We start from the raw sequence: 26,188 nt of genomic DNA, 5'->3' as shown, positions 1-26,188 counted from the left end.
TGCACTTAACCACCTCGAATTTTTCCAGGTACACCGATATCGGTTCCATATCCACGGCTATCGATCTTCGTAGCGGGGTAAGACGTAAATCCATACGTCCGGAGGTAAAAAGAACCCCCGTGGAGGGCGTTTTGGCACCCTGTCGCGAGGACAAAAGCGTTGACCGATCGTATATAGACGGAATGCGAAAGGGCGATCCGTGGAAAATGAAGTCAGCTCTTCGTTCCGTCAGCGTCGGAGCCAGAGCACCGTTCGGCTGGCGCCTGTCTGACGCCCCTTCGCCTCCATGCGTCCCGTATCACCCACACCCCCCTCCCCCCAACAACCCCCTATTCCCGAGATACCCGAGACGAACGCGACACCCTGATTAAAACGCCAATTCCGTGTGTATCGAGCTCCAAGTTTCGCTATTTCCTTTCGAAATCCACCTTTACGAAGTAAACACATCGGGGGTGGTAGAAAGTAATTATAGCTTCTTGCCAAGGCTTTTCGCTCCGGGTGAATAACAGGCAGTGAGTAACGTTTGTCGGCGTCGATTTAACCCGTTGCCTTGCGTTTTTATTTTTCTTTTTTCTTCTTTTTCGGTGAATTCGTACGTCAGAGTTAACTGACTGGTTAAACGCAGCGACGAATAAAAAGAACGTTCGACGATACAACCCGTTCGATGAAAGGCTAGATTTCGAGCCAGTGGCGAGAAATTTTGTATGAAATTTAGGGAGTTTATCAATGGGGAAAATTGGGTAAAGGTAAGGGCTAGTGTTGGGTATTTTTAAGACAAACAATTTTATTACGTTACGATCCTCGTTGTTAGGTGTTAAGTGTTACCTTCAGAGGAAATATAGCGATAATTTAGAATACTATATTTAATTATAATAAAGGTTATAATTAATTCTCATTTATTCTCATAAACAGAATAAAAGAAATATCAGCTTGAAAAGCAAAAGAAAAATGATCGTAACGAACTAAATTATTTTATACTGATCTGTTGTCATTCGAACGTTGTCAGACAGTTAAATATATTTAAACACGAATCGATAAACGAGCATGATGTTGTGCAACGCGAAACGATAAGATGAGAACGGGTGTGTTTGAATACAAAATTCGTGGCAAACACGCGTCGGGGGTTTGAAAATACCAAGCATTGTTAACACCGCTCGAAATCACACGCAATTCGCATACCAACGGTACGAATAATTATCATTATTTATCAATACCACACACCACACGCCAGAGGCCGTCCTAAACTGTAATAATGAAATTCATGATGTTCGGAATTTTCCAACGACAATTGAAGATCAGCGTATTAGTACAACCCGTAAATAGAAATGTAATTCTAATCTTCTTGATAACATATGGAGCCGAAAATTAAACCATCATTATTTAAAATTGTTAAAATGCGTACACTTTTATATATATATCATATATAACTTTGAATTAAATTCGATTTAAAAATTATATACACTTCTGTACACATTGTACAATCGGTATAGCAAGAATTGAATAACGAAAAAATTATATAGTTTGCGAATAAAATATAATATACAGACAATTTTTAGAAGTGTAATTACAACGTCGAATTCTGCACAGCCCTTGCAAGAGAGACGAATAGGAGGACTGGATACATACATCCTGACAAGGTAAACTGAATTTTGAAATATGTGCATGCTGCACGAATGATTCCACATAAATTCATACACACAAATTACTTGGACAACTAATACAAAACTTCACCCATGGGTTTATTAATTAAATGGAAAGCAAACAATATTTATTAATACACTTTACGGTTTAATATTTTGATAACAGTGCGTATGATAAAGTAATTACCAACGTGCTGTATTGTACTTGTTCGTATTACAATTTATTAAACCGTAAAATTCAATCAGATATCAAACACAATCCGATGAAAATTCAAAACTTTCAAATAAATGAAACAGTCCGTCCATTAATTAACTTCATGTTCAATATACGAACATCAAAGGTACATACATAGTTTGAACAATTCTTCTGCCAATTATTATTATTATAAATTATATCCATACAATTCATATCGTCTTCAATTTGATAATCTGCTATTGTTTCTAATATTGTTAAATAATATTTGACGGAATGTATCAGAAAGTTCTGCAACGCAATCGTGTTAATTTAATAACATGTGCACTTTTTACACAAAACTGACAGCGTCTGCAGTTTCTCCCCAAAAATATTTAAAAAAATCATACATACAGTAATAGTGAGGATTACTATGAATACATAAGAGGTGATCAGAGAGTTGAAACGCCCTTCGCAGAAGACATTATATCATCCTAATTATTTCGAATTTCTTAACATTACTCTCAAGACGACCTTCCAAAACCACAAAGACACTGTACTTCATAAACTCAGCCATAATATCGCAAGAAGTGGCCACCGCCAGGGGTTGAATTTCCATCCCCCTCCTCCTGCCTTCGAATTACCTCACTTTGAGTCTCCCAAAAGGAAACTCGTACTTTTTCCTTTCCAACAATTTTCTCGAGCATAATGCAATTTCACGGCGCTCATGATTTTCCAAGCTCGGAGTGAGAGAGCCAGCGAGGAGCAAGGGGCAATTGAAATGAAAAAAACAAGGCGGTAGGAAACGGAACGAAGGCAATTCGAGATCATCGGCTCCACCTAACAGCGCACAGAAATGCGACGTGCCGAGGGCTCGCGGTATATAGGTACAGGTTATGTTTGCACTGTAATTTTCCACCCAACCCGCCGCCGCTCCCGTTCGACGGCTGCGGAGGAACAGAGACGTGGACAGAGAAACGTGGCGACAGAGAGGGAGAGAGAAACCCCCTAGAACGACCACCCACCCCCGTAGACTCTCCACCCATCATGCTGAAATAACACCCCAGGCAGTCCAGCCGCACTCGTGATATGCGTTTATGGGTCCCCGTTTGGCCGTGTGGCTGTGCATCGGTGTCCGTGATGTGCTTGTTATTTATATAATTGCTCAATAGCCTCAATTACGGGCCTTATTCAATCATAATCATCCTCCGGTGTTATTTGCGGACAAGCCCAGCTGATTGTAAGCACTCGACGCGCCACTTGCGAGCCGGCGTCGCGTGGCGTCGACGCCCCGTAATGCCACCGACGGCAACCGCGATGGAATGGACTGCCTCCTGCGAGAGGACGATCCCTTTCGACCGGGTTAATTCGTTGCTGGCGAAATGTAAATAGGGAATGAGCCAGAATGGGACGGAAATGACGCGGCATCTACCGCCGCGAGCCGCGTTCGAAACCCCGGTGTTGTTGCCGGTTGAAACGCGGTACGATCGAAGATACTGTTTCGCCGGTGGTCCCGATGGATCAGACGAAAATTTAGAGGATTGCTCGATGAAGGAATAATGCAATGGTAGCCCGCGATAGTCGAGAATCGGCATGGATGATTGGGTACGCGAGGCAGTGATAGGGAATTGGTTCTGGGAAATGGTTGGACTCAATGGGGCTGCGGGAAGAGGTTCGTGATGATGTCGAACATTGGTGTAGCTGGATTTGGATACAGGAGGAGAAGGAGGAAGGAGGAGGTTAGCGAATCGAACACTGAGCATTAACACTTGGGCTTGGTGGATTTGAAAATGCTCTAATTGCAGGAAGACTTTGTGTTTTTTTTCTTTCCAGAGAGGTAATAGTAGGGAATTTTGTTTATGTCTTATGTATATGTATATGTGTATGTGCAAGACGTGACGTCTTCTGGCATTCTATGTACGCATACAAACAAAAATCAGTACTTATTTTTGCATGTACCATTTCCATCACAAATCACAAAAGCTACTTATACGGACAGCTTTGAAAATTGATCACCATTCATTGACAACGTTGTCGTTAGCAACATAATTTTACCCTAATATTTGGATTTAATATTTGGATAAAATGCAACGAAGAAATAATGAATGTTTAAAGGCGTACGCAGGGTAAATATGCTTGAAGCTAATCAAACATAGCCTATTACGTTAAAGGAAATGCTGCTAAAATACAGGAAATACTTAAACATTCTTCTCGAGCAAATTCCGGAATCATTAATAACGCTGTTGCGCAGATTGTAACAGGTGTAATGAAATTATAGCGGTATGAAGTCGAAATTTAGTACCATCGTGTCTTCAAATATAAATTAGGACTAAGAAAGTTGCCTGAATACGGGGAACTTGGGAAACTATTCCAACAACATTAAGAGCACAGAAGCGACGAATTATATCAAGCAATTAAATTCTATAATAATCTTGAATATTACCATATACTATGGCTAGAAAGTTATTTTCACGTTGTAACGAATTTTCTTCGAAACATAGCACAATTTCTATTGCGTCTTATTAGGAATAATTGATAGTTAATAAAAGTGTCTTAAATACAAGTAACAAATGAAGCATAAAATATACATCAATAACATTGTTATTTTACAATTTTAATGCCAAGTGTGCATCTCAGATCTTGCACAAAGTTGAATATGCTGTAGTCTATATTTCAAAAGTTATGAATCTTATAGTTCAAAAACAAAAAACACGAGTCAGTGTAAAAATAATTTCTAACTAATTTAAAAAAGCTCCAACTTTTACAAACAGTTCGAATAAAATCTACGTTACAGTCAATCCAACAGCTATCTATATTGCTTAAGGGACATCAGATAAATCATCCAACATTATCACATTCATAAAAAAGAAAAAAGAAAAAATTCATACACCAGTATTGGCCCAATTCTCAGGTACTGGACATTAACTGTCTGTCGAAAGTAGTAAACCATTTCACTTGAGTGCAAGCTAACACTCTGCGACGCGGGAATTATTGCACATCAAGAAGCCAGAGGTCAGCTACGAGCAAATGAAAGTATTAAATTATTATATTAGAGTGGTATACGCCTTAATGTCACCATTTGCTCGAATCCAGCTAGGAAGGAAGGAACACGGGTGTTTGTGTGTGCACACCAGTTCGGGATAAGTCATTCAAGCAGAACAACGAAGGAAGAGACAGCTCTTTTAGGCTCGGATGGAACTGAGCGTGCGTTATCTACGAACTGCCAAGAATCCAGATCCACATTACGGATCGAAAGTAAAGTGCACGCCCCTCGGTGACGACCTAACATCGTCCTGTATCGTCAAACCAAGACCAGTTCTAGCTCTCTTCGGATCCTTTCTCCTCTTTTCCTTCCCAGCCACTCTGCTGCTATCCACACACCAGACACATTCTAATTCAGCAAAAAGGATGAAACGTCGCGCAACCCTGAATAGCCAACGGATACGATTTTCCGAATGTTTTTCTAAATGAGCATACCAAATGGACAATTAACCATCGAGCTTATAAGAAAGTTTGATTATACACTTCAATTGGTGCGTAAATTTATGTAAGAACCTTTGAAATAGATGAATAATAATAATAACTTTAACTTTATTGTCTTAGTAATATTACTAGAGAGCAATTCTTCTAATTCTAGAGAGCAAAAAGAAAATCACAGAAAAATGAATATGTGTTAAAAAATGGTCTAACGTTCTAATGATACGATCTCATAACCATCTAACCACAATATAATTTTCTTGGGGAACATGTTTACCAAGGAAGACAACGAAGGCGAGACAATGACGTAATTTCCTTAATTTGTTTAAACAGTGAATTCTTCAAATATTTGTGGCCCTCGAGACTGGATCGTATCGATGAAATATTGTGCCACTGGCAATGACAATTCACTCAAGGATCAGTAACGTGAAACCACCCACACCCTCAGATCAATCATTTTCATCACTCACTACTTCTTCTAACAGATCATTCGATTTCCGTAATTTTTCAACATACACAGTGGTGTGAGTAATTATAGGCTCAAGAATGCATAATATTTTAATGAACAAAAAAGTCAAAATCGAATTTGAACCAACAACTCACCCTACTGTATATAAAAACTTTCAAAAACCATCGGAGACTATATTATCGAGGTCGATCATCAATTTATTAAACCAGAAAAGTATAATGCCTAATGAAAATGATTTTTGACTCCGAAACTTTCGATGCGCATGATTCGAATGTTTCTATAGGATTTGTTCGATATTCCAGTGTTAAATCAGAACGTAACGATTTTCATCGCAACGTCTTCTTTTATAACCGTAAAGACACATTACCGTGCGCACGCGTACAAAAACAAGCGAGAAAAATGTTTAAGAGATTCGCCATGGCGAAAAATAATACGAACGCAGCGAGGAGCAGACGACGACCGCCGGTAAGAATGAATTATTCCACAGCTGAGTTAAATTAAAATTATGGTTTATTCTTAATTATGTAAAACTTATACACGTACCTCGATTTATTTATTCCACCACTTTGCACTATGTGTGCAATGTGTGCAATACGCAAAAGGTCACGTACAAAACTGATAAAACAATTAATCACGAATTGCGATATTTATTTTGCTGGAATGAATATATCGATTTTATTGTGAATTTGTCTGCTAAAATACTGAAAATTTTGCTATCACCTAAAATAATCGGTTTATTTAAGGACATATATATTTTTACATAGAAATTTAAATAAAGTGATAGATGATCATGGATACAAAGGAATTGCGTCCTATTTTGAAATGTTCTACCTTTGAACAAAGAATTATAAATCTGTTTACTCGTGATACATTTAAAAATGTTTAATAAAATACTATTTTAAATCTTTTATTTTCAGATATACACTTTTTGTAAAGCTGTTGTGGCAGTACATGTATTAGTTTTTGAATAACTTAGGGACGGTACAAAATTTTATATAAAAAGTACTGATATTCTTTTCTCACGAAAACATAATTTAGCATCTAATTCGCCACGTACGAATCACTTAAATTTCGTCTCAACTTTATTCCCAACACTTTCGACGCCAAATGAGATAGACAATCGATTTCTGGTAATCCTATCTAACGTGTCACTTGTGTTTCAATTCATCATTCGGTACTCGACGAGCATCATGGGAATAATTAGCATTTGATGCTGCATGGAATTTAGGGTCCGCAGTTGGAACGTGTGATAACGTTTGCCCGGTCGTCATAAAAAGTAATCTGCAATACGATTTTATTTCTTTTAAAGACCCGAGGATAAACGCAATCAAGCAATTGGTTTCACAGGCTTGGCCGGTTAAAACCTCAACCCAATGGTAAGAGTTTCATCCATTTGTTCAACGATTTAAAAGGGTCGCTATTCGCAGTCTACCGGCGTACATGTGGCGGCAGACTGTGTACGCACGGATGTTGTCGAAAACAATTAGAAAAGTGCTTTGTTGAAACGTTTCGGGAGCGTTGCTGGATGATATCGACTCAGCATTTGATTCCTCAAAGCGAGACGGAATAAGTACTTCATTTTACGAATATAAACAGCTTTTACCGACGGGAAAACGTTGTCTCCGTCTTTGCGTTTGGCTGTTGAAAAGCATTCAAACAATTATGGAAGATGACTTTGAAGTAAGATAAATTTTCCAGTTAATGATTTAAAGAGCGTAACGAACACGAGGACCTTTTGGTAACTCGGACAATCATTTTGGATTAAATACACGCATTACGTTTGTAAAACATGTAGCAAAATTGTATCAATAAATATGTGTTGTTACACGCGAGCGACAACACATCCACAACTTTATAAAATTGTTAATATTACATTATATCCATTAGACAATATCTCCATTGTCGAATAGACAGATTCTTTCAAACGACACCTAAATTCTCAGAATTTTCTAGCAATTATTTTATCAGGAAAATTTCCAAAGCAGTCATTTGGTGGATATAAAGTATCTCTTACTTGCGTTAAACAGATTAATGTTAAATTATACTTAAATGTATATTGCGTCATGGTTGCCACTCGTGATAAAATTAATATAAATCCAGATTTTAATACTGATTTTACGCCCTTATCGGCGGTATGGTATACAAAATGTAAACCTCAAAACATTTCGTTAATATGTAAATCTGATGAGGATGAAAATAATTTATTTCAGAGAATCGAAACGTTATTGCATTTATATTTCGTACGCAATACATCCGATTAAAGGATAAAGCACCTATTGAAATTTTTATTTTCATTAATGCGTTAGATTATGTTGCTCAAATTGGTGGTCTTTAGTAGCAAAATGCTTTGTTAATTTTTTATAAAATTCTATAAAACATTTTCTTAAATTATAATACCAATAAACGTGAGTTAAATAAAATGGAGCATCAATGTTAGAACATATATTAAACTTTCTACTGTATTAATCCCAAGGTTAAAAATTCAACAACAGTAAATATACGGTTGAATGTGAACTTGTGGTAATAAGGACATAAATGACGTATGTGTGAGAGGAAGAAAAAATTATTCATTCGATTCTTGCAGTACCATGGAAATCCTTTTCGCGTGTAAAAATTGAGAATGTTGAAACGAAGGATGCTGGCTATCTCTAGTCTGGGGTTCCCAGCACGTAAAAGGAGCAAGAAACAATATGCGAAAACACCTAACTTCGCATAGAACAGATATCGGGCGTGGCAATCATTGAACTTTCAGAGCCTCTTTGCCTTCCGGCAATGTCTATTCTTTGTGTATCGTATACGATTTTCCGAGCGTGAACGAACGGAAGATTGCTGAACTGCCTTGGTTTTACTTCCAGAGTTTCGCTTCAGTTATAGCAATGCGCGCCTAGAAAATCAGACTCATAAGTAAATTTTTGTACGGTCTGAGAAATGGTTACAGAAAGTCTAAACTAAAAATCTAAATGTTAACTGACGTCATGAATTATTGTGTTGTTGCAGACGTTGTGAAAATAGAATTTGGGTTTAATCGTTAATTAAAAATGAAATTTACACGTACTTTTTCTGTGAATGGTCAAAAATTTAGTCATTTAATTGATTTAAGGATAAAACTTCTATCGGTATTTTTATTTTTATGATTCCACCCAATACGCGTGGGTGAAACAAAACATCTGTTTGTTGCATGTCGATTATATTCTAGGCGTTAGCCGTTCTCTCAATTTCAATCTCTGTCTCTCTATAAAGGCTTTGGATTACGAATCGTGAGAGAATGGGAACAGGAACTAAGTACGAAGGATCGAATAAACCGTGGGTAAGCGGATGTCGAGCTTCTAATTAAAATCGGATGACCCGTAGAAACGGTCCGTCGACAGTGTTCGGTGTTAGTTGCATATCAACGGTAACGCAAAGTCAGCCAACCAAAACCACAAGAAGCAAAGATAGTGAAGCGATAAACCGAACTCCGATTATGTCGCATCCAAAACTGCTTTGAAGAAACATATTATACGTAATTAAGAAAACTTTTGACATTTTAACTGCCACTCTATCTGAAAATAAAATTTATTCGTTATCCTTGATTAAAAAGTGTATTGACAGAGGAAATCGAAATATCTAGATAAGTAGACTAATGATTTCAAACAACGAATGGAAGGTAAGCATCGTTCTTTCTGATATACACTCACTAAAAATTACAATCTGGATTATATTAAGTTTTATGTTGGACTAATCTCTGAACTAATGTTGCGTAAACGTAGTAAATGAAATACTACGTAGAACTTCTATTTAAATAAAATTCTTCCTAACTCCAAATGGTAAAATGCTAACACAGTTCCACTTTAAAATTTGTCCACCATTTTTTTTTTGATACCATATATATTAAAGAAAAATATACATAATGTATCTCTTTGTTAATGTCATTATCTGGAACTGTATTACAGAGTTATCTGATGGTGTGCAGTTTAAATGACTCACTCCTTTTAACTTTATAAAGGAAATGTCTATTTATATTAGACCTCGCCGTGTAAATAGTCTCACAGTTTCGCGTGGAAAAGAAAACTCAAAACCCTTTCAACAGAGTGGTAACGATGGAACCGTGGCACGGCTTCAAGAACTTAAATGAAAATTTTATAAAACCGCAAAACTTTTACGTTTCATATTAATTAAATTTATATTAAAACGTGTAGCAAAGTACGTCTGTGGAGAAGCGAAATGTAAAACAGTAAGGGAAAACGGACTGTCTATGGTCAGACGTATTATGTGTCCCACCTAATGAAAATTATTACTGTGTAACATTTTGCAAATTATTTCTGTGAAAAAGGATTCGCATAGATTTTCAAAGATCTGCGCTGCACTTATAAATTTTAGGTAACGAAAGTTAATATTATATAGAGTAGAGTTGGAATTATTACCACTGTAATTAATTGTGACATGATAGGAATAAAGAGAACATTTGTCAATAATAAAAATTACACAAGAAATGGAGCCATTAGAATTAATGTAAGGCGGTGATAAATTGCAATCGTAATGTCTTTCTCGTCTTATAGATATAAAACCTCGGTTGTGTAAGATCCAATATTTTCAGGTGATGAAAGTTTTTAACCATTCAATGCTGTTAGTATCCTGTGATCTTTTTAAGTTAAATACAGAATTATTGCAATAATTCAATTGTAACGTGAATGCAATTATTACATATATACTACACGATGGTAATATCTTCTCTTTAAATAGAATCTGTTTAAAAATATAAGGACCATTACCATTTGTTTAAACACAATTTTACACTTGTATATTTAATTAATTTGAGAAATACAACGAAAACAAACTTATGAAAGCAAGACACCTGCCGAGAAACAATGAAATAACATTTATATAAATAATATAACGCCACTCATTGGATCAAGTTTTAAATCGTCGGTAACCGAACGAAGGGAAACTTCGGAAATTGTACTCGTCCAATTTGAAAAAACTAATTTCTACGGAGAGGACAATCATCGTTCACTGAATTGTATTTCGTTCACGGGATAGAGGTCCATCTTAAGCTTCCGTTTAAACGAAATAGTTGGAGTTCGAAAAGGAGGTCAAACTGAGGAATTTTCTCGCATGTCGAGGAAACTAATTTCAACAATGAAAAAGAACACGATTGCCGTTCAATCACGTGATTGAAGCCAATTGTAGTATAAATACTACAAACGACATCGCGATTTCGATAGGTTTCAAAGGACAACCCAGATGCTTGGCAGTGATACTACAAGGGTATTACCAGCGTCAGATCCGTTTAATTGTTGCCCAACAACGGTTGTCTTAATGCTTCGTGAGTAACCGGCGGCCTGGCTTTGGGAAATCTAGCTGGTCCTTTACATGTTTCGTGTAGAACAATAAGGAGACGATACTATGACTTTTCGTGAGGTGAAACAGAGTACAAACAGACGGAAATTAACATTAACTAGTCATTTTTACTCTTGGATTTATAATTTCATTCTAAAGTTATTGACAAATTTATTCACAATGCCTTTGTCGCAATTTTGAGTGACAATTATTAAAATAGAGAACTAATTGTAGCAAATATATTCTTTCGAATATGATAAATGTTTGTGAAAAGATTGAAAATTTTACAGTTTTCTATTCCCATTTGCAAGTTTAGAGCAACTTTCTCGAAGCTTTTCACGTGTAACAAGTCAGGGAGTAACTGTTTGAAATAGTCAATTTCTACTGATGGGTATCTTTTAAGACGTCTATTAGTAAATAAACTCTTCTAGAAGAAATTAACTTTTCTACAGAAAACATGTTTATTTCTCCTGGTAATTTTTAATCCTAGTAGGAGAGAAGTGTACCCAAACTATAATTTCAACAACGAGATGAAGGGCGTAACACTTAAATGATTTCATATTTCACGCTTTATTACAACCATATGTACCTTAAAATAAAAAATCGAATATACTCGACAGCATTAGTGTTCTATTAGAAACCCAAATTGTAAAGTCTCCTTGGGGAAATCCTTTATTAATATTTATTGTACCACTTTCTTAATCCAAAGTAAAATCTCGTCTAACTCGTTGCGGACTCCCATTGCCCTGCTCACTTGAGAGGAATCACTTTTCCATCGTTCTTCTTCATTTCCGGAAACTCGGCTGCGTTCGATCTATTTGTCAAACTTTCACGGTGATTTAAAATATTCCGCTTTAAACGTATCGTCCTCTAGCCGCGAGCAATTTCGTTGGCTGTTCCATCGCGCGTCAGTGAAACTGTTCAAACATCCAGAGCGGCGAGCAGAACTATCACCGGCGACAATTTTGTTTAATCGCTGTCTAATGCCTCTAATGTCTCGACCCTATACCTTTGTCTGTCTAAGGAAATTGCAGTATAGTTCTCTCCCGTAAGCCACATCGAGCGTAAAACTCGATTCCTATTACGAGGGGCTCATCCTGATCTCAATTTGACATTTCCACGAAATCTCCGAGAGCAAATATACAGTCCCTGAGTCGATCGGATATATTTATGGCGATAAACAATCGATATATAAAAATATATAACGATACATAAAAGAGAAATCAATGACTCAGAATGTACATAAACATATTAGGGGGATACTCTTTTAGTTTGGAGTGTTTGGACTAGTTTCGGGCCGATTGTTAGAATTTTTTTGCTGCCACAGTACTTGACAAAAACTTTGGAAATTCGGAACGTTCATTCGTGGATACGTTAGGTGTAGAAAGTAATTCTGTGCCTTTATAATCAGTCATTTACAACTCGAAATATTTGTTGCTTCGCTCCAATACAAGACTAGATACTATCGATATTTTTAAGGGGGACTTAAAAATGGAAATCATACTCTGGGCTATGATAGCATGAAGAAATCAATGATTTCGGGACGTACGTAAACAGATGATGGCGGTCCGTGAGCTCATTGCGCTACAAACCGCAGTGTTTGGTTAAGATTTCGCTGAACGTACCACATTCGGGATCTGCGCGATCCGTGGCAATCAATAAACACCAATAATCACAGAAGGTACGTATTCGTCCTTAATTGTGTTGACGTCCATTAACAAAGACAAATTCCGCCATAATCGCATAATTAGGAGACAAAGCACAGGATTTCTGGTAATAGGAGACTACTAGCGTCTACTAAAGGATGCGGAGAGTCGTATCAAATCTAAATTAGATATTTCTTGGTAATGCAAACGCGGATTTAGAAAATAATATTACTGAACCGCTCGATATTAAATGTATCGAGGAAGAAGAAAGAATAATTATATAAGTAAATTATACAGTATCAACAAGTATTGAATGTCTATGTTCTTTCTAAAAGCAAATTTTTATTGAATTCTAAATTTATATATAAGATAAATTCTACTTAACTATGGTTTTTACTTACTTAAATTTGCAAAATATAGATGTAGGTAATTTCCATCGAAAAGTTTCTTATTTTTATTGTTTCATAAGCGTTACGCGTCGACCTTCCGTCGGTCTTTCTGTGAAGTTGCCCGGACGAAACAAGCCAAGGCGTTTCATCATCAGCTAACAAAGGCTTTTACGCGCCAGAATAGATACTTTGATCATTTCGGTTTTAGCCGGATGTGCACGGACCGGAATAAAGAGAAAAGACGTAACTACCGGTGTGCCCAGAACTACGACTGACGCGCTACTTAGTACAACTTAATCCTTTTTAATTAAATGCTCTTTCGATCATCCCTTGCCCAATTTGTAAAGCACGCGAGTAACAATCCTTAGGACTTCTACGAATGAACTTGTAATTACAACAATCTGTTCTGCAAACGAAACGAATAATATTTAAAGCCAACTCTCGATGGTTTTGCATAAATTAATTCGAAATTTTGGTCATTATTAATGACCACTGAATTTTACAATTCATTTAAATCTGTCTTGCATTTGTTAATTTCATTGTCTGTGGTTCTTAATAATTTCAATGTATGGAATTTAACGATAAATTTTGATAAATGTCATTCTTTAGGGAACAAAACCTATATTTATCTATATAGACTTAGTACAGTTTTGCTAACTCTTATAGTAGGATAACAAAACCTTATAAGTCTTATTTTTCTAATTTCACAGTTCAGCCTGTGGAATGTTTGTTCAGCTGTGAAAATTTACAATGTTTTTCTTAATTGGAAAGAATATTTTTTAATCGAACTTCAGATGAATATGAAATATTTCGTTAAAAACTTATTGTAATTTATGGATCCAATTATAGTAAAAAGTAAATCTTGCAACATTTGAGGTGAATTCAATTATCTATAGAAGTACGTGATCATAAAGTATAAATATAAAATTAAATCGTGTAACACTCACCGAAGCCAATACCTCTTCGCAATGGATGTGTGGCAGCAAATAACGTCATACTGGTCGGCAATCCAAACAATCAATATGATGTAAAAAGCAGTTGTAGTATCGTTAAAAAATTCGGACATGATTGCCTCCATTCCTGCAACAGAATATCATCTTTATCAGTTACCAAGTATATTATAGTATAACCTTTATTAATTAACTCTTAACACTGACTCTTAAAATCTTAAAAGTGAAATTTTTTGAAAAACTTCTTTTCAGTATAATCCTGCATAATTTCATAACTTACAATGTAAATAATGTTTTCTTTTGTCAAATTGTGATTCGATACAATTATTCGTTAAAAAACTATCAAAATCATGTGCAGCATGTATAAGCTTACTTTCAGAATTTTAAATAAAATAATTGAACTATTTGTGCATATTTATAAAGTTTATATTAATTTTAATAACTTTATTCAAAAAATTTTCATAATAGCACTAATATGAAACATCAGAGAAATGACAATAACTCTTCGTATATAGATTTAATTTCAAAAGTTTAAATGAAATTTCTAAACTATTTATCCATGTTTATACAGTTGACATTAATTTTAACAACTTTACTGAAAAGAATTTTTATAACAATAGTCGTATGAAAAACCAGAGAAACATAGAGTGCCTATGATAACTGTTCCAAGATGTGTCTGACCATAGACACTCCATTTTCCCTGCACGGCTCACACTTTCTTACGTAAATATTTCGTATGAAATCCTTTAAATTTTGACTGGATGATATACTTTACATTAATCTGAATAATCTTTACTCGAAACAATTTTCAAGATACAGCACGTGTGAAAAATTACATAGAGATGTGGTACTCTCTAGACACTGCCATATGGCTGACCATAACGATCCTTTTCTACTTGAATGTTCTACTTTCTTTCTTACAAATCTCAAACAGAATTTCTATTATAATTAGACGTGTTTATGAAGGTAATGGAATAAAAATTAGACATTGCTCGAATTCGATGCCCTTGTGAAAATTTCGTTTACACGGAAGAAATTAGGAAAATAAAACAATCAAAAAAACCTAGTCCTTTAGACTTTCCGAGAGATTTTCCATATTTCAGACTCTGAGCCCAATAACATTGTATCATAAACCATCTAAATTGTTAATTCACAGAATGTTAGTGCCAGAGAAAGAAAGAAAGGGAATAAAGGCTCAAAAAAAAAAAAAAACAGAAATAAAAACAAAATAAATCGCGGAAATCGATACACGCAATCGTCTGCTATCAAACCCGCAGGCTCGTCCTATTAATCGAATAGTTTCCGCACGATTAAAAGTTCGTGGTACGGTGTGCAAGACTCGCTACATATAAATTTAATACCGACCCACGGGCCATTATGCTGTTAAAACAATACATTTGGCGCATTTTGCCGGGAGTTTTTATTGTTTCGTAGGCGTTGAACGTTAAATCTCACTTATCGAGTGAGGTATCGCGCAAGTTATTTCACTTGAAACAATTTTCCTTCAAACTAACTGCGAATGAAAATTTAGGTAGCACATAATCATGATCATAATGCAAAAATGTGGTAGGATTAATAACGATTTCTTCCATTACGAAGAGGACCCAAACCAAGATCGAAAGTATTGGTTCCTTAAAAGGATACACACATTTGTCACAGGTAAAAATCAAATATCTTTTTATTTAAGATTTAAATAGATATTTTAATCCGAACCGTGATTTTACAGTAAAAGTATTTTTACAGAAGTGAACACATATTCATCCAGTATATATATCGGAATCCTGTAATTACACGAAATCAAGAGCCCTGCATAAAACAGACGAAATTTTAAAGTTTGTTAAATAAATTTTCAGATAATAATACCTAATAGAAATTAAATTTCATTTTCATGATTTTGTCATTCTCTATAAGGTCATATCATTAAAGTATTGGCCTGCAGTCAAAGGGTTAATTCTTGGGAAAAAATCCTTAAATTTTTCCCATGACAACTGAGTATACCAAAATTTCAAATACATACTTGGAATCACTATAAATTCTTTCCTTTGAAAGTAATAAAATAGGAATACAAAAGTAAGTGAATACAAGTATTAAAATTAAAAGAAGAATAGCTAATTTTTAAAAGATGTCTAACGTAGCCAATTTTTAGTTAGATCTCATTCACAGGGAACACAATTAATCTATTAGAAGAAAAGTATAGAACACCGATGTATGCTCGCTGGCGTGTTTCCTAATGAATTGTAACGATATGAAACCTCCCTGGGGACCAAGCGGAAATAATAAAAGTATCCCAGGGCGTGCCGTGCCCAGGTCACGAAAATGCAAAACGACCAAAGCGAAATACGTCGCCTTAGGGTGATTAATGGCTACGTTAAAAGTTTTCTAGAAGAGAATCGAGACGATCCTCTTTTCGAGTAATTCGCTACATCCGCCATCAATTAGCATATCTCGAATCTTAAAAACGCGGAGGGACAAATCCTTTTCTCAGCCTACGACAAAACCGTAGAGAAACGGAACGTAAACAATACTTGAGTTGATTATAAGCATAGAGTGGCAAGAATCTCATAGCATAGTTTCAAATAAAGAATAAAACGTAAACAACTTTCGATCTGTTATTCGTTCAATAAAAATTACAATTTGAATTACATATTGAAATTGTATATTCTTTACCTGAATAACTGTTCGACTGAATAAACATTACGTTTCATTCATGACTTTATTACGATAATAAAATTCTGTTATCACCGTTCATGTGTCATGGATTCCAACAATGACGTTGACTGCATTACTCAATAGTGACTTAATTTATGAATATATCAAAAGTATTCTCTAAAAATATATTTCAGTTCTAATATGCGAAACCTTTTATATAGAAAAACGTAATAAATATGTATAACGAAGTCTCGCCGAAAATTTCGGAGAATCGTGCAATTTCAGGATCCGCATCCGAGGCCAATCGCTTCGATAAACAAGGGAATGCCTCGAACCACGAAAATAAGGGTTGGGGGGAACACAGCGGGGGAATCTAAAGAAAACCATTACCATCGCGTAATTACCTCCCCTTTGACCGAACGATATTTGATCTTTGGGGTACCTGACGTTTTGGTTTTCGAAAAATACCGCTGGAACGATATTAAACGAAGAAGAGAAAACGCCGATACGCACAAAAAGTGCCGTGGAGGGGGTGGTTGGTAGCAGTAGATGAAAGCACTCCGCAACGAGCAGAATAAATAGTTTCTAGACAGTGGATGAGACCTCGGATAATTAGTTTCTTGATCGGACACGGTGCGACAAAACGAAAAGAAAACAACGCCAGGGGAATGCTAATGAGTGTCCCCCAGCGGTTTACATCCCGAATATAGGCGACACCAGAATGGTACAAATAGATCGACGACGTGTCACATGTACCCTGAAAAAGTAGCGGCAGGATGAAGAATTATTCGTTAACAGCCTGGTTAGTTAATTGTATACATCGACAGACTATCCATTTGCGCCTGGAAGAGGTGACGTCATGATATATTGAACTAATCGAGTTATTCATTTGTTACTGTTAAATACATTAATGTTAGTCGTTGGTTGCTTGAAATAATAAACATTGTCAAACCTTCTAGTACAGGTAAAATAGGTATTATGTAAATGATGAAAAATATTTTAAATATACTCCTTATTTCGATCAGTGTCTAGAAACCGTTATTACTAATTGTCAATGTCTGAATAAGACCGTCTCATTCGGGGCTTCATAAAAATATTAATAGCATCGAAAATGAAGGTGATAAGAATGATTTTTTTGTTAAAAACTTTTCGTCAAACGTCATAAAACATTTGTCTAAGACACATTTATTCGTCACTTTAATAGTTTTGCCAATAGAATCAGAGATATGACACTTGCCAGAACAATAAATTTCATTACTTTATACTAAATTTTAAATTCCACCCATTAGAGGAAGGATATTATCCACAATATATCATTTTTCCAACAAACGTATTAAAAGCTTTAATTTGTTGAATTTACTTGAACATGATGGCTGCTACATTTTAGTGAAATGTAAACTGGAGAGCCGTTGATAATTTTAACGTTCACAATTTAATTCAAATTATTTTTCACTGTACATGTATCAATAAAACGTAAATAAATTTAAATTTTGTAAATGTGTTCTGTATGCCTATCGAAAGATATGATCCGGCATTACGAAATTGTAAAGAGCATTACGCACAATCAATATGTTAAACCGCACGCAATTAATATATATGTGAAGATCTTTTTGGGCAAGTACAATAAATAAATTTATCCGAAATATTTTTGTAAAATATCACCTTTCATGCTAACCACTGTATTCACACTTAATCTTAAAAGTTTTCAAAACTGTACATTAATTTTATTCGAAACGAGATATTAATATCATTTTTAAAAAAATTAATTCTACGTGCACAATGTATATTTTTGGATCCTTTGTTAATTATTGTTATCATCGTGTAGCTTGTTCTTTTAAATCATCAGTTTATAGGTTAATTGTTAACTCATGTTCGCTTCGAAAATTTGGATCCTAAGTGTACGCCATAAAAGCACAAAAGCAACAATCTTATAATTACATCAAATGCAGAGTGGTTCTTAAAACGTGAACACATGCTCAACATATAATCTACTTGTCAATACGTTTACGCTTGTGCAGCAATTAATTTGAAGTTGTACACATTGTAAAGGGTCTTCAGGATTTTGTCTTTTAACAAAATGCAAATGGAATACATCCAATTTATTTACTTCAAATGAAATGAAATAGAGAACGATATCCTCAAGAATGCAATCGAAGATCAATGTCACAAATATCATTGTTTAAGTAACAACTTCGAGACGCATTAATCAGTTAGACACAGGCCCCCGCCAAAATGATCTTAACGCCGGATAATGCGCGGATAATGCACTCATTTAAATGCATACTAGCCGGACATTACCTCAGCCCGGTAAGCCCCCTTGCTGCACGAGACCTGACCGAGTGTGCAGCAGAACTGCGCTTCGACATTTTCCTCTTCCTCTTGACTTTTATAAAGACGTTAAAATTCCTCGAGCAACTACGACGAGGGCTCGATAATCTCGGGCGACGCTGAAATTGCACGGGGAACGTTCCAATTTATGTCGCCAGCATTTTTCCACCACGAAAAAACCGATCAAGGGGATCCTCGTTACTTGAAGAAAAATTTCTCGATATTTCGGGAGCAGGGCGAACGAATAGCTGGAAATTGTTAACGGAGGATCCGACTTTTATGCGAAGGATATCCATATCTCTGAGGTAAACAGTTTCTTTTTCTGCCTGAAAACTATCTCGTAGAGTTGCACTATGTCGATGATCCTTCGAGATTAAACAAATCAAATTTATTGTGGACATTTCAAATCAGTAATTCAGGGTGGTCTGCCAACTCGTCCATTTAATAATTGAGGTATGAACGAAATTGTTATGAAAATAGAATATCTCAAATTTTGTTATGTGATGGAATTTTCGTGAGCAATGCTCCGAAACATTTTGATTTTTCTTGTAAGAAAATTAACTTGTGACTTAAGTTCAATGCTACATGTTCTTTTTTTTAACTAAATTTATGTTTGAAGTAATAGAACTGTGAAAAACTTCTGAAAATTTATCGTACATCGCATCAATAATTTTATAACTGAACGAGTGTATGAGGTAAAATTTTGACGATATCGTAGGATGAATAATTTCAGAGTTGCAACAAGTAATTTGAGAGTTGCGACACTTATTAAAGACTTCAAACGTACGAACAAACTTCTGAATCACTGTACCTTGCACAGCTAGGGTAATTACGCTTAACTTGTACCTCGACTGTATTTGAAATTAGGTAGGAACTGTGATGTCCGTAAAAAGCAGACAATAATAATATCTACTAGCCAGTATGTGCTAGAAGTAACGAAGAAAAGACTCGCAACTTTTTATTTGTTACTTCTTAAATAATTGGACATTTAAATTTAAGTTATTAAATTAAATAATCACATAATCACATAATAAAATTTTCGAAGTGAACATGAGTTAACAGTTAACCTATAAATTGATGATTTAAAAGAACAAGCTACACGATGATAACAATAATTAAAATAATAAAGCTAATACAGATAATTGCAAAGCAATCAATAGAATCTAAAGCTTCGATAAAGAAAAGGAAGATTATCAGTAAATAATATAGAAGAGAATGGCGCAATCTACCCAGTGCAAAGTTTGAGTACATAATCTTGGATCTGATACTGTTCTGAGAATCAATCAATGAGAATGTCCAAAATAATTTTAGCTATGATTTAAATCGTCTACTTTGAAATCATATCTTGTCATTGTTTTAATAATCTTTTGATTACTATGAGAATTTGATTGCTTTCGTTTTTCGTCAATATTCAACGTGTTACTATATTGATGAACAAAATTGCTATTTATAGTTTCTATAATTTCATTTAACAAATATTTTATCCACAGAAGCGAAAGTCACTTACTCTAATTACATAAAGATAATTAAAATAAAATGATCTATAATTATTAATTATACTATACTGCAGTATTGCTTTTTCGTCAATTCCATTATTTATTATTAATTCAATTAAATTTATTTTACGTTTTATAAAGAAAAGAAAATCCAATGGCACGAAAGAAGAAAATTAAATAGCAGGTCATATGTAGCTCCGTTTTTCTTACTCTCGTCTCAGTATCAATAAATGTGACCGTAAACTCGATCCATTTGGGAGCATATCAATAGCGATGCAGGTATATTGGTCGATTGAGGTCGCGTCAACTACACAGTTTAAAGTGAAACCGCTTCAAACGATCAGAAAATCGAATCAAACGGAGTATTCATGATGGTCTTGTAGTACAATTCCCCGAAGTGGTTCGACTAATTTCGATATAAGTGGAATAATAACAAATTTACACGTCGAATTCATGGCAGTTACACGAAGACATTTAAAAAATGAAATCTTTGGCCACTGACTCCTGAGATAAGACACTCGAGCCACATGAGGTTCATTGACTTCTGAATACAAGTAATCCTGATTCGTGCACGGGTCAATGAACTAAAAACGTGTTAATGACAATATCTTGCGGAATGATAAGATAAATTAGATTATAGTAACTTTCAAGTATGATCAGATATAAATCTAATCGAAATTAAAATTTCAAGTTACGTGTCAATAACAATACGTTAAATGGTCTTGTACGGTTATCAAACAGTGACTCACTGCCCCTCAGCAATTAGATAATTAATAATTAATAAAATAACCTGCAAGCTTCGTACAAATGAACCTTTTTCATATATTTATACTTATTTCATTCAATACTTCTTATTAATTCTCTTCTAATATTTTACAATGATATCTTCAAAATAAAAGGAAAGTTTACCTTAAAAAGGCGCAAAATTAATTTCTACGCCTAATAAATATGACTGCTTTAAAGTCATTCGAATAGACACTTCATAAATCTACCAATAACGAGTTTGTCACAAGTATATTTATGATACACACATCTTTGACAACGTGTAGGATTTTTATTTCCTTCAGTCTACGGTCTGATTGCCGCTCTCACGAAGATCATCTTTTTCAGAGCCACTTTGTATGTATATCGCAGCCAGCAACCATGAGATAATTATAATTTCCGCCACGTTGGGTTCACGACGAGCCTATTGCATCAAAACTAATTCGCAGTCGTGATTGACAAGATAGATGTACAGTCGGTGGGCATGTGTGACATGTATGTATATACTTGTGCGCGACGGATCCGGTTTACCCGGTCTTGCACCTACCCGCACAAAACGACGACGCTGATCGATCATGGATGAACATCGATGTCGCCAAACTTCAAGATTCCTCACTTTACCAGAGTATCTTGCATCTTCGTCATAGAAACACTTTGCACTGCTGAGATTTCTCTATCTACCGGTCTCCTACACCACGCTTGCGAAAATGAACAAATTTTTACGAAGCAGCAGTAACATAAATACTATTACACATTGGATTATCTGGTAATGAATCGGCAGACAAGGCTGCACAAGATTCCAGCACCTCTGGCCAACCGTACATAGAATTACCATATTCACGAAGTGAGACTTGAAACCTTAGAAAAATGGAATCAGCAATGAACCAGTATGACAATGAAATGAAATAGCGTAAATCAATGAAGGAAACTATTTCAATTCAATTATCAAATCGAGAAACTACTATAAAACTATCGATAGAGTCTATTTTTTTAATTCTTTTTGACGGTAAAATATATAAAAGTTTCCTGAACGTCAAAAATTTGTAGCTCTCTTAAGAATGAACATTTTGGATTGAAGCTCTTTTTTATTGTAGATCTCATGGAACGCTATAAAAAATATATCGAAAGTTTTTCTCTAAAATGAAAACCCAATTTCTTAAAAATGAAAGAGAGATGTTTTTTAAAAATTATCTACAGAAATTAGTTTTTACTTCCTCAAAATGAAACATATTTTTTTAAATAACATATAGGAGCAACTTTTACTATCTATGAGAAAAAAAATCTCTAAAGAATTGTACATCTCGATGAGATATGAAATTATTGTTGAATATATTTTTTCGAGGATCACTTATCCCATCACTGATCCCCTAAAATCAATTTTCAGTCCCAATAAAAAATAAAAATGTGACTGGATTCACGCGTACCTCATTTCTGCAAAGTCTTCGACTTTTTTAATTGCATCAGTTGGCACAGGTTCGTCGCTAGCTGCGATTGTCGGAATTCAAAACAAAGCTAACGCACAATTGCGTCGCCTCTGTAAGGAACGATTGCTAATAATGTGGTTAATCAGTGGTCATCTGTAATTGGTCATCGGCGACGTGTCATTGGTATCGAACAAAGCCACGCCGACACTAATTTTGCGCAGACCACCAGAGCACCCGGAACATCCAGAACTTAATGAACATAATATTTCCTGCCGACCGAGCATACTGAACGCACTCGAGCCTGATGGAATCCGAGATTGGACACGCTTGTCTCTGATCGATTCGAAATAAATATAAGTGCGTTCGACTTTTTGTTTATTTTTCTGTGCTAGAATTCGCCTGTATTAAATTAATCTACTATGTCATCTTTTGTAGATCTTTAAACGTAAATGTCTGTATCGTAGATGTCGTCTGTAAAGTAGAATATATTGGAATTCTTTGAAATTGAAAGAAATAAAATATAAAGTAATTTTGCATGTCTTGAAAATGGCCAGCAAACGATAATAACTTTCATATAAGATTGCCCTTATAATCAAAGCTGCTAATCTACATTTTAAATAATGTACGAGTATATCGTGATGTACAGATTAACACGTCGACAGAATTCTGCAATACAAACGATCCTGTAATTGAATTTTCGCACTTTCGATACACCGTGTGTAAGCTCTGTAAATTATATTGAAAGCAGACACGGTCAAAGGAAGCAGAAACACAGAAAACGGGTTTACTTGCATGTTTGCTTTGCCTGAAACACACGTAGGCGCATTGTACACGTGTTTCAAACTCTGTGAACACGAGTAGATCAATGCCGCTCTGTATGTTGATTTAACTATCTAACCCTAACAACTTGGTCTGTAACTATTGCTCAACTCCAGATTCCATGGTGCATTTCCGTCGAATGTGGTGAGATGCCATCCGGTTAAATGTACAGAGAGAAAAGCTGCTACCATAACCCAAAGCCAAGAGTAGACTATGTAATAATTACGAGTACATGTACATTTCAATTGAAATTTTGCTGTATGATTATTAGAATCGGCTCTGTAGTTCCAGAGATTACCCTCTACATACAAACAAATTTTCCCTCTTAATAGTATTAGGATAGATTTAAAATTGGCCTGAAGGAAATCAAAATATACTTATCAATTCCAATTCATAAATTCCTACAAAATATAAATTTTCTCAAAATCTATCTCAAACATTTCAAACCCCATCTATTTACACATACGTTAGTTGGTTTTAATTGAGAGCACGAACACCACTTTTCGCAAAACACGTGTTGGCGATTGCGTAACGCATCCCCCCGTGCTTTTACCCTGATAGGGATAGAAGCAAGGTTGTTTCGACAGGGTCGTGAGCAGATAAACGAAACAGCAGAGTGCAACATATTCTGACCGTCCCTGAAAATGTGTTTACAGCATGTTAGGCGGTCGATCATGCGTCACTGATGCGCTGGGGCGCCAGGGACTCCGTTCTTTGACGTTCCATTATGCAAAATCGTCTTCCTCGTCGTTTCCGAGGCCAAATGCCGCGCGACACGTGGTCGATTTCACGTGAATTCGTACCGATGATACACGGGTCGCGACAGAATCATGGACGCAACAACCCTGAACGACGAATGGAACAACGAAATTTTAGTGGGAACGCATAAAGGGTGCGTTATGCATCGTGCTGCAAGTCTGCGACCATAAATGATGACGCTGATAGAAACAGTAGTGAACGATTTTGGAGGAGGCAGGATCACACCTTTTCAACGCTACGTTTAAATAAGATAATAAATTATATAACTGTACAGTGGAAGAACACAACTGAAGATGTGATAAAAGGTGGAAAACTTTTAAATATCAACGGGAGCAATTCGTGGCACATACGAAAACAAATGATTCTTCGTCCAAACAAAAAAAATGAAGGAAATATATTAAAGAAGAAATTCTCTCAGATAGGGGCTCCATTTGAAAGAAAGAAATATAAAAAATCAAGTATTCTGCAAATTATTGATAAAACATCATTCGTCAGGTTTCGAAGAATTTATACTCACAACCGACAACAACATGGTGGGAAAGTTATTAAAAAAGTCGTTGAAGTAGATAGCGCACATGTCGAAAGAATTGTGATCTTAACTTCGAAACAAATGTATGAAATATAAAAATTCAAACACTAAACTAAAAATAAGTGTAGGTTAAAATACACCACCCTATACGTACCATATTTTGATTTTCTTTTTCGGGTTCATTTAAACGGAAAACTTTTCAAGAGGAACATGTATTAGGTTGTCCCAAAGGTTTCTTTCGCTTTATTAATAAGTAATACATGCACAATAATTTATGTTTTATGTTACATTACTGAATTGTGCACGAATATATATGAAATTAGATTGTCTATTTATATAAACACGACCACATAAAATAATTGAGTGCAACTCGCGAAAGAAACTTTCGGGACAACCTAATACTTCCAGACGTGTCTCTGGACGGTAAAGATAAAAATCCATATATTTATTTTATGCGAGATAAACGCATAAATATTAATTAATCCCCATGAAAATTGGTAATGGTAAGATAAAAATATGTTTGTAATTTTGCTATAATTTTCATATAATTAACTGTACATGCAACAATGATTATTTCTCAAAGTCTTGTTATGTCTTCGTCGATATCTCGTCAAAGATAGTCTCCAAATACTAGTGCACGCGTAACGAGCTTGAAAGAAGATAAGTTCGCCGTACGACGCGAAATTTCAGTCGCGGTAACAAATTTAGCACGGTATATCAGTGAAATTGGTGTTCTTCGGTGTTTATTATCATTGCAATACGATGCACGGTATTCTTTTCGTAGAAAAGAGAGGACGTTGGCGGGGGAGGGAAGAAGAGAGAGGCCGTAGATATCAGGGCAGAAGAGCAAGGCGAACGTATAGAAGGCTCGAGAAATCGTAGTGGTACTCGCCAGAGAGAGCTGCAGGATGACGGATGGAGGGCAGGAAACGACACAGGAACCGGAACCCATTACTCGAGATAACAACTTCCCTAAGGCTTCCTTTCCTTCTTCTACATCCACTACCCCGCAAACCCGATACGCACACACAAGTGTGGTCGCGCGAACCCCCAGCAATCCGTACGGTAGCAAGTACGAATCCGGAAATTTACCACTTCTGTCGTTATTTTACTCGAATACCAGCCGCGCAACTGGTGGCCCACCGCAATATACCATCATAAGCGCTAGGCGAAGAAAACCTTGACCGCTTCTACTAGAACGAAAACTGAACATCGTCGTGCCACCTACACGCTGTTGAACACGCTAGGGGAACGATCGCAATTGAAAGTCAGTCGAGTGAATCGAACACTGGAACAATAGACTTTGGATTGTAATGGATGGTATTGCACAAATCAACCCTTTGCACTCGGGGACACCTCT

At 35.7% G+C, this 26,188-nt stretch overlaps 1 protein-coding gene across 1 annotated transcript in view; it reads right to left on the bottom strand.

Annotated features, from left to right (window-relative positions):
* The window catches only part of LOC128886301 (membralin), a 78,581-nt gene that overhangs the window by 34,712 nt on the left and 17,681 nt on the right, over positions 1–26,188 (bottom strand). Inside the window, exon 10 of the mRNA XM_054141008.1 lies at positions 14,060–14,192. Coding sequence (XP_053996983.1) covers positions 14,060–14,192 — 133 coding nt within the window. The remainder of the gene's footprint in view (positions 1–14,059; positions 14,193–26,188) is intronic.

This window comes from Hylaeus anthracinus, unplaced genomic scaffold (genome assembly GCF_026225885.1).
Source record: "Hylaeus anthracinus isolate JK02 unplaced genomic scaffold, UHH_iyHylAnth1.0_haploid 11982, whole genome shotgun sequence".
NCBI lineage: Eukaryota > Metazoa > Arthropoda > Insecta > Hymenoptera > Colletidae > Hylaeus > Hylaeus anthracinus.
The sequence above is the reverse complement of the archived record's forward strand: the minus strand, read 5'-3'. Positions and strand labels throughout refer to the sequence as shown.